The sequence below is a fragment of the Leptonychotes weddellii genome, chromosome 7 (assembly GCF_054177405.1).
Source record: "Leptonychotes weddellii isolate Sample4059 chromosome 7, ASM5417740v2, whole genome shotgun sequence".
Lineage (NCBI taxonomy): Eukaryota > Metazoa > Chordata > Mammalia > Carnivora > Phocidae > Leptonychotes > Leptonychotes weddellii.
Window position 1 is genome coordinate 131,162,096 of NC_138375.1, and position 15,895 is coordinate 131,177,990.

General features: G+C 37.2%; 1 protein-coding gene across 6 annotated transcripts in view; it reads right to left on the bottom strand.

Moving 5' to 3' along the window:
* Nucleotides 1–15,895, bottom strand: part of YTHDC2 (YTH N6-methyladenosine RNA binding protein C2) — an 85,685-nt gene that overhangs the window by 14,796 nt on the left and 54,994 nt on the right. For 3 of the 6 annotated variants that reach the window (XR_014147286.1, XM_081827244.1, XM_081827247.1), the window contains 6 exons: nt 14,847–14,909; nt 13,761–14,053; nt 8,179–8,356; nt 2,298–2,501; nt 1,363–1,545; nt 75–161 (listed from right to left, as the gene is read on the bottom strand). Coding sequence is in view for 5 of the 6 variants with exons in the window: in XM_081827244.1 (XP_081683370.1) it covers nt 81–161; nt 1,363–1,545; nt 2,298–2,501; nt 8,179–8,356; nt 13,761–14,053; nt 14,847–14,909 (1,002 nt within the window). In the remaining variant the exon portion in view is untranslated. Of the gene's footprint in view, nt 1–74; nt 162–1,362; nt 1,546–2,297; nt 2,502–3,606; nt 7,335–8,178; nt 8,357–13,760; nt 14,054–14,846; nt 14,910–15,895 lie in introns of those variants that run through there. The other 3 variants (XM_006735077.3, XM_081827246.1, XM_081827245.1) reach the window with 3 other exon arrangements.

The window sequence follows — 15,895 nt, forward strand, 5'->3', positions numbered from 1 at the left end:
AAAGATAAATAATTTGAAAGATGTCCTTAGTGATCATAAATACTGCCAGAATTCAAGGTCAAGGAGAGTATAACCTGAGTTCAGTCAGTTACAGTTTTGTCTCCCAGTGGAAGGCGTTCCCATAACTGCAGCAACTGTTCACCAACCTGAGGCTCTAGTTCCTAGATAAAGCAGAAGTCAGAATAAACACGAAAGGAACTAGATTGAATTTTTTAAAGCACCAAAACCTATGCTGATAAAAATGTAAGAAAAGTCCATTCAATTTCATTTTTCTACCAGAACATGATAAAATCACATTGCTCTGATTCTCTGCGTTCAGGTTTGTGAAGTTCAATTCCAGACTTCAAGATTATAGTTAGCCTGCGAAAATAGCAACAACTGTGACAAGATGGTAATTTCCATGGAGTTCTCCTGGAACTTCTATCTAGAAATAATGAATTTCATTTTTAATGGAGATTTACCAACAGCACTCAGCTTCAGCTTTCAAAGATTTACTATGAAACCTAGCATATTAGATGTTTGGGGGCTTTAATGAAATAATCGAGAGTATATGATATTCTTATCTTAGGAATTAGTCTTACTTCAAAATCCTTATTATAGAATAAAAATTAAAATATTCTGATACAATTTAAAAGAATGTCATTTATAGTCCTCTTGTGACACGATGTGCATTTAAAAAGAACCCGAACACTTTCCATATGGTGATTTAAAGTGAATCACATGGGTTAAATAAACTATTAGCTGTGTGACCTTAGAATAATTTCTCCTATTTCTCCTGACTAAAACTGGCCTAATAACTCAATATGCATTAAATTAAATTACTTGATATAAAGCGGCTAGTACCGTGGTCCATATATAGGGTAATTCCCATCCCCTTAACTAGTTCAAAATGCACATCAGCAGCATGATAGAGGCCAAGCAAACGTAACAGAAATAAAACAAGCCACAAAAATATAAAAAGGCTGTTATTTATGTTACATAATTAGTTAAGGCACAAAGGAGTCAGATACTGTTGTTATCCTTAGACTTCAGTGAAATTACTTCAGAATTACGCTCAGTTTTGAGCATATCTTCCATTAGTAAGACAAAAACAGGAGCCTCCATGAAGTAACTTATGAAAGATTTTATATGTATGTAATGACAGAGAGAAGCCAAAGTTACAAACTGTTAAAAAAGCCATGAGCTCTGTCAAACACCTACAAGCAGGTTTTCACCAGCTCCTCCACAAATCGGAACCACCATCTCCCGTGTGCATATGGAACCTACATTCTGTACTCTTCCATTCCCTCCTCAAACCACCAAATAACAGCAAAACAAAACAAAAAGAAAAGCAGAAGACAAATATTAAATGCCACTATATACCTGCCCGTCTCTGCTGATCTGGACTTTCTTGTTGTCGTTCCAGGGATTGAGTAAGTGGTGAGCAAACTGAAAGGGAAGACTTTCCTTCCGGACCCACTCCACCTTAAATACTCCTCCCAGTCCAGCTGAGCCCCAGTCCTGGCTCTTCTCCCTTCCTATCTCAGAAGACATCCTAGAAAATCCCTGCGGGTAAAACGAGGGCAAGGGGAAAGGTGAGGATGATATTAAAATTGTCTGAATTCAATTCATCTGTGAAAGCTCTGAGGTTTTTTAAATTTTAAGGTAAAAATGTAATATAAAAATGGTATCTCACAAAAACAAGTTACTTACTGTTTTTTATAAAAAGATGTATTAGCAAATTTTAGAGGGAAGACCAATTCCAGCCTTCTAACATAATTTCAATATGAACAGATACTTTCTAAATAATGTATTAACAGCCCTAAACCCATACTTACTCCATGATAAACAGATACAATCTAACCTGTAAGTTTTTACTGCCAAAAATTATAATAATATCAAATAATAAATTCCTTAGTTTCTAAATTCAGATAGACATCGAGTCAAGAGGAGTTAAGAAACACACTCAGATTCTGGATTATCAATTCTAACTTCCTTGCCTATTTAAATAAACATTTTACCAAAAAGTCAAGCTTCTCGTTACTCTTAATCCACCTGAAAAATAGTAAATCTAAAGCTGTCCTCAGAAGGAGAAATGGCTCATCTAGAGAGGTTCTGGTAAGACGAGGAAAACAACGGGATCCCTAGAGTCATTCCCTTCAAGAGGTAACACTACATCCCTCATACTCAGTCAAACGAGATGCGTTCTTGCATCCCGAAACAATAAAAAGCCAGGGTGGTTTTTGGCTTTTGTTTTAATCTGTGTGGTCTAACCTGCAGCCAGAACAACCCCATTTTACTGGTTCAGGATGGCTCACCTGGAAATGTCCAGATCCTTGAACAGAAAATACCAAGTAAACCATGCTGCTTTCCCAAAAGGCTCGATTTAGCTTCCGCTCATTACTAGGGGTTGTAGACCAGATACCCTTCTGTTGAGAAATTTCAAGGTTTCTCAAATTGCTACTCTTCATTATGAAGTATCGAATAGGCATGTTTGGTCTTGGTGAAGGAGATTTTGAGCCCTATAAAAGAATGCATAAGTTCTTGAAAGGTAATTTGACCTTTCGAAATCAATAGGCTCCGTTAAATAACATCTTCATAAACATATAAACCAAATTATTTTACCAAATATTCAACAAATGCAAATAGCTCCATCATGCCTGAAAAGCTACATAAGACTCAATCAAAATGAGGTTAAAGAGCCAAAACCAAGCACTCATTTTCAAGAGCATTCAAAATCCCTTATCAAGAAAGGATTCTGGAATATAAACTTTGATTTATGCTCCAAATGTACTTTCAGAAAATATTTTAATAAACTTTCAAAGGCTGAAAACAAAACAAAAATTGCTCCAGCTTACCGCCTGGATACAGTTTCCAGGCAACAGTGCCAGGAAGGGAAACAAACAGAATGCCAGTCTCCCTGAACTGCAGAGACCGAGCCTGGAGTCGAGAGACCCAGGTAGTCAGAGTTTGCATGGCAGCGTGCTGGATAGAAGAGAGTTGCATGACATAAAGTTCCCGAGGAACTGCAGAGGGGTCCCCACAAGTTTCTGACTACGTACTGACCTGCATATGAGTGAGAAAACATGACCTAATGCCAGGGAAAGATCCAGAGGAAAGCAGGAGACTGAACCATTCCCGGAGCTCACGCAGGGTTGGGAGTATTCCACGTTATCCCCAGCCAAGATGGAAAGAACTGTTAATACAGAGGGCCTTAGCCCACAGAAGGCTCACACCTTGGTACTGAAACTAAATTAGTACCAGAATAAAAACTGCTCTGGACCTGCCCTAACATTGCTTTCCAAAAGTAAATCTCGACAAGATTAAACTGATTGCAACTAACTTAGCTATGTACCAGAACGATGTCTGATAGTACTTAAAGGAATACAACAAAAATCTAGCAGCCAAACAAAACTATAAGGAATGCAAAGAAACAGGAGAATATGACCCATAACCAGGACAAAAAAATGAACAAACAGGGAAAGATTCAGATCTGACAGATGATGGAATTAGGAGACAAGAACAGCAGGGCAGCTATTATAAATACATGCTCTGTGTTCAAGAAGGTAAAGTGAACTTGAACATGCCTTTTGAAAGGAGAAATGGAAGGTATTTTTTTAAAGACCCAAAGGGTGCTCTAGAGATGAAAATATGATACTCGCAGTGAAAAGTACAGTAGAAAGAATACACAGCCAATGAGATGCTACAAATTAAAAACCTCAGTGAACTTACAGGCATAGCCAGAGAAGTCATCTCAAATGAAACAGAGACAACTGAAAAAAATGAAGAAAGCTTCAGTGACTTGTGGAATAGTATCGACACTTGCCTCTCAAAAGTCCCAAAAAGGAGGGGAAGTGGTGAGATTAAAAAAAAAAATGTGAAGAAATAATGGTCCTAAATTTTCCAAAACTGATGCAAACTATAAATACATAGATTAAATAAGAATTACAAATAGTAACATACCAAAATCAAATTGCTGAAAACCAGTGATAAAAAGAAAATCTTAAAAGCAGCTAGAGGAAAAAAAAATATAGAGAGGAAAATAAAAATAAGAAAGACAGTAAACCTCCCTCAGAAACTGTAAACGAGAAGATAATGGAATGACATCTTTGCATAAATTAAAGAAAACCACTGTCAACCCAGAATTATATACACAGTAAAAATATCTTCCAAAAATAAAAGTGAAAAAGGTTTTCCAGACAAAAGCTTGAAGACTTCATTTCCAGAATATCTGTACTAAAAGAAATGTTAAAAGGTTTCCAGACAGAAGTGTATGATCCAAGATAGAAATTCACATCAACACAAAAGAATAAAGAGCACAAGAAATGGTAAATATTGAATAAATATAAAAGACACTTTTCTGACTTTTGGGAAAAGATAGTTTACTACGAAGTAAAAAATACTACACTGTGGCATTTTTAATGTATGTAGAAATAAAATGTATGAGACCAGTAACACAAAGGACTAAGGGGTAAAATAAAAACATACTGTTGCGGGCGCCTGGGTGGCTCAGTTGGTTAAGCGACTGCCTTCGGCTCAGGTCATGATCCTGGAGTCCCGGGATTGAGTCCCTTATCGGGCTCCTTGCTCAGCAGGGGGTCTGCTTCTCCCTCTGACCCTCCCCCCTCTCATGTGCTCTCTCTCTCTCATTCTCTCTCTCAAATAAATAAAATCTTAAAAAAAAAAAAAACATACTGTTGCAAGCTTCTCAAACTATACCTGAAGTGTATAATATTGATTCGAGATACACCAAGGAAAGTTAAAACATTTAAGGAAAAAATTGCATCAATTCTAGGCATCTCTTCCAAAAACCTTAAGTGGAAAGAAGACTTCCCAACTGATTTTATGAGGCCAGCATTACCCTGATACTAAAGCCATACAAAAACAACACAAGAAAAGAGAACTACATCATATCCCTCCCTCATGAACAAAGATCCCAAACTTAACAGAAGTTTTGATTAAGCAAAATCAAATCCAATAATATTTAAAACAATAATCATCGTGACCAAGTAAGGCATAAACATTATAAAAACAGTCAATGACATCCACTTTATTAATAGAAGAAAAATAATTGTTATCATTTCAGTAGATGTAAAAAAAAAAAAAAAAAGCACTGAACATAATTCAACATTTATTCCTAATAAATCCTCTCAGCAAAGTGCATCCAAAAGGAAACATCCCACAGTTATGTTATCATAAATGGTAACAGGTTTAACTAGGGGCTAGCTTTCCCTCTAAGGTCAAGGCAAAGATGTCTGCTCTCAACACTTTTTATTAAACATTTTACTGGAGGCTCTAATCAGAGAGAACAGGCAAGAAAAGAAATAAACAGAATCAATACTAGAGAGGAAAAAAGCAAAACGACCTTTATTAAGAGATGAAATGATTATGCATGTAGAGAATCCTGAGAAATCTACATAAAAAGCTAACAGAATTAATAAATGAAATAAGATTGTGGCATATTGGGTAAATATACAAAAGTCAAATGTATTTTTATATGCTAGCCATGAACAACTGGAAATTAAAAATTTAAAGAACAGCATCAAAAATATAAAATACTTAGAGATCAACTTAACAAAAAATAGGTAATACCTGAACTCTGAAATTTACAAAACACTCTTGTGAAAAATTAAAGAATATCAAAAGAAATGCAGATGTATACCATGCTTACGGATTAGGAAACTAAAACCTGTTGTCAGTTTTCTTTAAACTGACCTACAGAATCAATGCAATTCCACTTGATACCAAAAAATGTTTCTGTAGAAATTGACAAGAATTTTCTAAAGTTTATATGAAAGAATACTGGAACACCTAGAATACCAGAACAATTTTAAAAAACAACAGAGTTGGAGAAAAAAAATTAACTGGTTTCAAGCTTAGTATAAAGCTACTATAAACAACTCACTGTAGCAGAGGCAAAACAGAGAGGTATAAAGATCAATGCAACAGAACAGAGTCCAATAAGTAGATCACATTATTTACGGTCAATCGATTTTTGACAAAGGTGCCAAGATAATTCAAAGGAAAAGGTAATCTTTTCAACAAATGGTGCTAGAACAACTGTATAGGCAAATGACAAAATATGGCCCGTGACCCACTCATACTATAAACAAAACTTAGAGCATCTAGCTAAATGTAAGAGCTCTCACTACAACATTTCTAGAAGAAAACATAGGAGAACATCTTTGTAATCTTGAGTTAAACAAAAATTTCTTTTTTTTAAGATTTATTTATTTGAGAGAGTGAACACGCTCATGTGCACATGTCAGTGGGGAGAGGGGCAGAGGGAGAGAATCTTCAAGCAAACTCCCCACTGAGAGTGGAGCCCCATGGGGGAGGGGGTGTCTCAATCTCAAGACCATGAGATCATGACCTGAGCCAAAACCAAGAGTCGGACGCTCAACTGACTAAGCCATCCTGGCACCCCAGAGTTAAACAAAGACTTCTTAGAACACAAAAAATATGAACCATAAGAGAAAAAGACAGAAAAAGATAGCTACAATGGACTTCATCAAAATTAAAAACACTGCTCTTCAAAAGTCACTTGTTAAGAAAATGAATATGCAGGCACAGACTGTTAGAAAAAGTTGCAAAGCATATATAATTAAGATTTGTATCTAGAATACATTTTTAAAAATCTTACTATTAAATAAAAAAGACAAACAACCAATAAACAACCAAAAAAAGTTGAGCAAAAATTTGAACAGATACCTCACACCAAAGAAAATTCAGGAACAGCAAATAAGCACATGAAGAGAGGCTCAACATCAGTAGTCATTGGGGAAACACAAATTAAAACTACAATCGGGTATCACTATGTACCCACCAGAACGGCTAACATTAAAGAGATTAATAATGTCAAGTATTGTCAAGAACATGGAGTATTTGGGACCTTCACAGATGATTGAAGGGAATGGAAAAAAGCACAGCCATTCTGGAAAATAGCTGGATAGTTTCTTATAAAGTTAAACATGCACTTAACCATACAATCCCACAATTCTATTCCTGGATGTTTACCCAAGAATAGAAACCATACGTACACACACAGACTTGTCCTTGAATATTATAGCAGCTTTATTCATAACAGCCAAAAAGTGGGAAACAATCCAAATGTCCAACTGGTGAATGGATAAACATTCCATGGTATTAGCCATACTATCCAGCAATAAAAAGTAATGAACTAATAATACACTGAATAATTTGGATGAATTTCAAAAGTGAAATAACCCAGTCACAAAAAACTACATACATATGATTCCATTTAGAGCAAATTGCAGAAAAGACAAAACTCTAGAGACAGAGAGCAGTTCGGCCGCCGTCATGATCCAGGGCTGGTGGGCATGTCCTGTATGTGGCTGTGATACGTTTATATAATTATATACATTTGTCAAAATTCACTGAATTGTACAGTTTAAACTGGTGAATCTTACTGTGTATATACCTAAATAAAGATACTTAAAACACCCTAAAACCTAAGAATGCAAATCCACAAAAAACATTTATTTTCCTCTTATCTAACAAGAGTGTTTCATCTAAAATTAATGACGTAATGTATGGTGATTAACATAATAAAAAAATTTTTTTAAAAAGAGTGTTTCAGCAGACATTTTCCCCAGAACACATATAGCTAAATAACCTTAATCAAATACTTACTCAGTACCAACAACACAGGAAATTAAAAGTAAACATACTCTAAACATTTGAAATCATTAGTATTACAAATTTTTTAAAAGATACATAGTTCTCAATTCCCTACCAACATTTCCTATCTTCCTAACCCCACCCCACCTTTTTAATATAACCACTGAATTGGAAAAATCAATTAGTAATTCAAAGAAACCACTGTTTGCAATTCTGAAATTACAAACCTAAACTAGTTTGAGATCATCTTGTAACTTAACAAAAAAAGGTTCTAACAATACAGAAAGGAAATGGTGGATGGCTGAGTTACGTGCCATCGGTAAACGATCTGTTAGTTTTAAAACATCCCAAGATGGGGATAACCAGAAATCTCTGGCAAGCAGGAAAAACTAAAAAATTTATGCAAGGTGTCTCAAGTCTGCCAGATTCAATTTATATCTAGAACAAAGACCACAATTAGTAACCAAAAGTAGAATTGTTTTGTCATTTTGCTTCAATATGTAACATGAAATGTGCTAGCAATCTGTTCCTTGCTACATCAACTTGTAGATACTCTACCTTTCCCGAGGATGGAGGAGAAGGGCTAGCACAAGGACTTGGGTAGCTACTGCTGTCTGTAGATTTCACAGAAGATTGATCCGATCGGTCATCGGTGCTTCGTTTAGGATGTAAAATTCCTCTATCTTTGTACTTCTGAGGTGGGTGCAGTGCTGGAGATGGAGATTTCATCAATACTCTTGAGTGGGAAGGAGGAAATAAAGATCAGTGACACACAAGTTCATAATATAAAGCAGATTCCATTTCAAACCAAAGTTCCAGTGGCATTATGATATATGGAGTAATATTTAAGAAGGGAATTTCGTTTTCTCACACAAGTTAAAAAACATCTGAGATATTAGGGTGTCCTTACACAAACAACAGGTAAAAATATATTTTTAACAATCTACAGAAATTCTTAACTTAATGTTAACAAATACTCAAAGCATTATTTCCCTTACAAAATTCCTAACCTCTTGTATGATGCTATTGGAGAGGTCTTTAACATTATATAATTATTTAAATACAAGTATGCTGGGCGCCTGGGTGGCTCATTGTCGTTAAGCGTCTGCCTTCGGCTCAGGTCATGATCCCAGGGTCCTGGGATAGAGCCCCGCATCAGGCTCCCTGCTCGGCAGGAAGCCTGCTTCTCCCTCTCCCACTCCCCCTGCTTGTGTTCCTGTTCTCGCTGTGTCTCTCTCTGTCAAATAAATAAATAAAATCTTTAAAAATAAATAAATAATAAATAAATAAATACAACTATGCTAATAGCCCTTACTAGAATATCACTCACTCTACTTCCCTTCCACTTTCACAAAGTATCTTAGAGCCAAGTAAAATATATTTTAAAAGCATACTAAAAAATTATGGTATGATAAAGTATTAGAATACTGCTAGACTAGAGTCAGGAGAGAAGACTTCTAGAACAGTACTAAATTTGCAACTAAGGTACGTGATTCTGGGCAAGTCTCTTAACTTATCTGAGCTTTAATTTACTTATGTGTTAAATAAAAGGATTATACTAGATAAACTGTAAGGTTCTTCTATTCTAAAATTCTGTGAATAAATGCAGCAAAGCCGGCAGCCACGTATTTTATAATTTTTCTAAAAGTATAGGTCTGTGGAATAACCAGACATTAAAAAACAAAAAAGCACTGAGTACTTCCTGAAGACATGCAATACAAAGTTCACAGCACCACCTATAAAATACACTTGCCAAAATATTGGCTCTAATCAAGCCCTGCGAGCTAACTACCAGTTTAGACAAAATACACATGGTATGGCAACAAAGAAGGCCAAGAACAAACAGACAAATCCAGAATGTGGTGTACCTCACAGTACCACCAACCCACTTTCTTCAAAAAAGTCCACAGAGGGGGCACCTGGGTGGCCCAGTCAGATGAGCGTCTGCCTTCTGCTCAGGTCATGATCCCAAGGTCCTGGGATTGAACCCCATGTCGGATTCCCCACTTAGTGGGGAGTCTGATTGTCCCTCTCCCTTTACCCCTCCCCCCGACGTTCATGCTCTCTCTGGCTCTCTCTCAAATAAATAAGGAAAATCTTTAAAAAAAAAAAAAAAAGTTGGGGCACCTGGGTGGCTCAGTCGTTAAGCGTCTGCCTTCGGCTCAGGTCATGATCCCAGGGTCCTGGGATCAAGTCCCACATCGGGCTCCCTGCTCAGCGGGAAGCCTGCTTCTCTCTCTCCCACTCCCCCACTTGTGTTCCTGCTCTTGCTATCTCTCTCTCTCTGTCAAATGAATAAATAAAATCTTTAAAAAATAAATAAATAAAAATAAAAAAATAAAAGTTAACAGAGGAACTACTAGAGATCACAAGACACTCAAGAAACATGACACCCTGATACAATGCATGCGTCCCCCCTGGATGCTAATTCAAATAAATGTATAGTATGAGAACTGAGGAAATGATCATTTTACTGGGATTAATAATTGGATTTTGATTATGTAGGAAAATTTCCTCTATTTTTTTTTAAGTAGGCTTCACAACCAGTATGGAGCCCAACATGGGGCTTGAACTCACAACCCTGAGATCAAGACCTGAACCAAGATCAAGAGTCAGATGCTTAACCAACTGAGCCACCCAGGTGCCCCAAAATTCCTCTATTTTTAAGAGATGCATATTTAAATATGGAAGGGTAAAATGACATGATGTGTGGGATTTACTTTGAAATATGTAAACCAAAAAAAGAAAGCCAAGAACAAACAAAAGAAAATTTGGTTAGATATAGCAAGCAGGTGAAAATCTTGGTAACTGCTGATGTGGGATATGGAGTTCATTATGGCATATCATTTAGTTTGCTGTGTTTAACAATATTTATAATAAACACGTTTAAAACAATAAAGAATGTGTTCAATAATTCATAAACTTCCGAACACCCTTACAATGTAATTACTCTTCCTTCAAGATAAGTTAAAATAGCTTATCCCCATTAGTCACTTCTCTCCTTTTTTTTTTTAAGATTTTATTTATTTGACAGAGAGAGACACAGCAAGAGAGGGAACAGAAGCAGGGGGAGTGGGAGAGGGAGAAGCAGGCTTCCCGCTGAGCAGGGAGCCCGATGCGGGGCTCGATCCCAGGACCCTGGGACCATGACCTGAGCTGAAGGCAGACGCTTAATGACTAAGCCACCCAGGCGCCCCAGGAGTCACTTTTCTTTCAATAACTATCTTAGATCCAGGATTATTTGTTTCACAAATGAATAAAATAGCTGAAGCCTAAAGATATTAACAAAAGACTTTAAAATGAATGAACGGCTGAATCATTAACCACCTGCTAAGAAGTGTAAAAAACAACCTTTCGGGTTTTTTTCTCTTGTGAACTGATGTTCAATGCATTATGTAAATTCGACCCCCCTAAAATCCCAGCGTTCTTACCCTGGCACCTCTGTGACATGAAAATTAGGTGACAGAACTTAATGAGGGTAAAACCTTACTACAATAAAAATGTATTTTCCTATCTACCTTTTGATTTTCAAACTGATCTTTTAACCTGAGCCCCATTCTAGCTTCTCTCTATTTGGCTTCCTTGGAAAATTTCATTCAGATGGAAACAAAGCCTTTCGTGAAGCCCTCCACTTAAATTTTCATTTAAGAAGTTCTGACATGGAGGGGCGCCTGGGTGGCTTAGTCATTATCTACTAATACTACCAAAAGTCTGAACTTACCTATAATACTGCCTTATCTATTAATACTATCAAAAGTCTGAAGGTAGATGAAATTCCAGATCTCACTGTTCAACAGGTAAGAAAATGAAGAATGCCAGGCTACAACTTGTAAGGAAATGGAAATGCTTGATTCCAGTATCACAGGTGAAAAACTAAATTTGTAAGACAATCAATATCTGAATTATAACTAATATTACATTTTATAATTTTGATTTTCTTAATTTTATTAAATTTCTAACTTTTATTAAATAAGTATTTATTACTTTAAAAGGAAGTTTTTTTTCCAAAAATGTGTGTGCACGTATGTGAATATGTGCACACACACATATACATTTGCATTTATACACACAGACACATACACATACACACAACACATAGAGTCTCTATGAGCCTAACAGGTTTTTATAGATGGGCCTAGGAATAACATTACCACATAACAACTTCTATGGAAATCTATTCCCACATCCTAAACCATTGTTCAAGTAAGTTTTTAGAACAATCTTTTCAAAAGGTGGGTAGTATCTAAGAAGAAAATGCACCTTTTACTCTTCTATTGCCCAGCAGGGCCTACATCAGAGAGAAACATTCAGGAACACACATTATGAGAAGACTTTCTTGGCAAATGCCTGAATTATTCCTCAAGTGTAATACCTGAAGAACTTGGAAACCAGTATGGATTACTCCCCTTTAACAGAAGTCTGACCTGATGAAGCCGTATGCTTCATTCAAATATGCAAATCTGACCAAAAGAAGACACTAACAGCCCCATCTGATCCTTAAAAAACAGTAAACATCACATATCTTTCATGTTTTCCGTTTCTATTTTCAATTTTTTTAACAACGAAATCTTACCACACAGACTTTCTACCAATATTGCCAAAACTAGCATCACAGACAAGAATATTGTTTTTGTTATCAATTATAACAGGGTAAAAAAATGTTTTAACTGATATAGATAAACTTAAATTTGATTCTAACAAATGTTCTTACACAACAAGTATTTTTGAATCATGGCCAATGATTCATTATAACCACTATTATATAATCAAAATACATTTTTGGATAAATAATTCAATATAAGGGCTCTCTTATTATTATTAATAATCATATAGTAAATAAAAATATATCTAGGGCGCCTGGGTGGCTCAGTTGGTTAAGCGACTGCCTTCAGCTCAGGTCATGATCCTGGAGTCCTGGGATCAAGTCCCGCATCGGGCTCCCTGCTCAGCCGGGGCTCTGCTTCTCCCTCTGACCCTCCCCCCTCTCGTGTGCTCTCTCTCTCTCATTCTCTCTCTCAAATAAATAAATAAAATCTTTAAAAAAATATATATATATATCTAATTGTAAATGCTGGAAAGAAAAGAAGAATTTGGCTAAAGTGTAACAGATTTTACCATTACAGTAAATTTGTTTACTTATTATATGCCTTCCCTGGATAAAAGATAAACTCTCTGAAGGAAGAGATCTTGTCTATTTGGTACACTGCTGTATCTCTTATAAGCACCAAGAACAACACACGTTTAATATGTCACTGAATAAATGAATGAATAATTGATCTCCTGGAGGAATACTAGTCAGCAATATTGATACTTAGGTAAGACTTGTGAGGACATTGTCCTTTTAATTGGCCACAGCCCATACTTCTTGCTGTAGGATATCTGGGAAAGTTATGACTTGACATATATCAATGAAAATATATAATTTTAAAATATTGGTAGCTTTTTTGGGGGCGCCTGGGTGGCTCAGTCGGTTGAGCGGCTGCCTTCGGCTCAGGTCATGATCCCAGGAGGGTCCTGGGATCGAGTCCCACGTCCGGCTCCCTGCTCAGCGGAGAGCCTGCTTCTCCCTCTCCCTCTGCCTGCCACTCTGCCTACTTGTGCTCTCTATCTATCCGTCAAATAAATAAATAAAATCTTTAAAAAATATATATATATTGGTAGCTTTTTAACAGACCCTAAATTTGTGAATTCTTGAAATTAAACATTTTGAGTTCTTCCTGATAAAAAAAAATTGCCTTATTAAATGACTTATAGATACCAGTAGCTTAAAATCCTTCATATTATCTTAATATTTGTAAAAAACTTGGGGCACCTGGGTGGCACAGTTGGTTAAGTGCCCAACTCTTGGTTTCGGCTCAGGTCATGGTCTCAGGGTCATCAGATTAGCCCTGCTCAGCAAAGAGTCTGCTTAAGACTCTCTCTCTCCCTCTCCCTCTGTCCCTCCCCACTTCAAATAAATACATAAATCTTTAAAAAAAAAAAAAAAGGGTAAAAAACTCTTCCCGTTTTATTGTAACCTTTTTGTGTATTTTAGATTATAAGTAATTTTTTAATATTACAAAAGCATGATTCTATGATAAATAATTCATTTTCCTGGGGGAAAAAAGTCTCCCGTTTTGCTAAAAATGTTATCAGCTTACCTTTCTGCAGTCGCAGACTCATCCGAAAATTCCGTATCTGCTGAGGTTTTCCTACTGTTATTTGACCTCCAAGACGATGCCAGAGGGAGTTCTTCTGAAGACATAGGCCTTGGCCTCTGGCCTATCCCCGATGGCTGCTGTAAGCCCGCAGACTGTTCTTCGGTGCTGAGAACAGCTATGATGGCTCGGATGGTGGCTTCATCAACTTGAGACCAGGGTTTAGACGGAGCTCTCATTCGGCGCAAAAACAAGCTGTGCCACTTGTGCCGGAGCTGCAGCAGCAAACCGGCCGCCTGTAACAGAACGATCGGCCCCCTCAGGTCCAGGAGGCCCAAGCCAGATGGCGAACCCATGCGCAAGACACCCACGTACTAGGGAAGGTCTGCAACTGTTTCCAAAGGACACTCTGCAACTGGTCAGGAAGCAGCGTATTTCATTCTTTTTGTTGCACCAATGAGATAACATTTCTTCTTTATCATATTTGAGGACTAGAGACACAAAATCAAATGACACAGGCCGATGGAAGAGACGGCAAATCGTGTGTGGGTAGAGTGTGATTAGAACTGGAACAGTAACAGCAGAGTCAATAAAGAAAAATACATTTAGTTCCCTTCCTATTTTATTTTAGTGCTTGTAGAACATCCACGTGATGATCCAGAGGGCAGCTAGACTCGTAAGTGCAGAGAAAGGCCGAAGCTAGAAATATAGACAGACTTGGGAGTCATCCGTGCATAAATGGTTACTAAATCCACACACCAAGGTGAGGTCCCTAGAGATTGTACAGAGACATGAAAAGAGCAGAGGAAAGCCCAGAGTACTGGAGAATATCTAACATTTGAGGCACAAACACATACAGCAGAGTCAGTGAAAGAACCTAAGGAGGAATGACTTTTTAAGAAAGAAGAAGAATCAGGAAAGATTAATGTCATACTAACTTGTGACAAAGAAGTTGGGACAGGGATGAGGAGGAAAAATGGGGAAGGGCAGAATTACACAAGGAAGGGTATGGACAACAGTGCCAAACATGAGAGAAAGGGTGAACTCAACACAGTGGGCTGGCCATGACAACATGGGGGACATGCTGACCTTGGCAAGGACCGTTTCAAGGAAGGGAAGGGCTGGTGCAAATGGAAGTGGGACTCCAGGAGGCTGAAGCGACAAGTGAACGGAGAGTAAAAAAGTAAACCTAACCAGTTGTCGACTATTGACAGGTTAGCTGACCACCTTCCCCCTTCAAAAAAAAAAAAAAAAGGATATAGTAGGATCTTTTAAAAATAGAGACGGAGCTTTTACCAGTATCTATCTTTTGTAATTACACATCCTAGCTAAGGCACAGAAAACTGAATGAATGCAAGGATTCATTAACTCTCTGAATTGGTTAAATACTAACAGCTGACCATTAGGAGGGGTTCAATGACGTAGGAGTCACATCACTTCAACTTGTTCTTTGTTATAGTTTTTAAAATTGTTGACTTTTAGCTATTTGACAGATTAAAAGCAAAATAATCATGCCATATTTACTTCTGGAGTTCAAGTCTTAAATGTTTATGTGAAAAATTACTGTAGTAAACTTTTAATATGGCAAACCAACCTATTTTAGCCAAGTGAACCATAATCTGAAATTATATTAGAGCAACTCCCTTGTCTCCAAACTGTTTGGTGTAACAGAATATTGATATACAGCTTGGTGGATTTCACCACTTAATGCACATTCTTCTCCTTTCTTCCCCCAATAATATGTATACTGGAAAGTGTGCATTTGTCTGAGGAATTATTTTGTTTGCTACCACTTAATGAATCTCAACATTTTGAGTAAATGTACCTCAGTCTGATTTTTTTTTTTTTTAAAGATTTTATTTATTCACTTGACAGAGAGAGACACAGTGAGAGAGGGAACACAAGCAGGGGGAGTGAGAGAGGGAGAAGCAGGCTTCCCGCTGAGTAGGGAGCCCGATGCAGGGCTCGATCCCAGACCCTGGGATCATGACCTGAGCTGAAGGCAGACGTTAACGACTGAGCCACCCAGGCGCCCCTCAGTCTGATTTTTTATGAACTTTATAACTACATTTAAAACCCTTAATTCCGGGCGCCTGGGTGGCTCAGTTGGTTAAGCGACTGCCTTCGGCTCAGGTCAT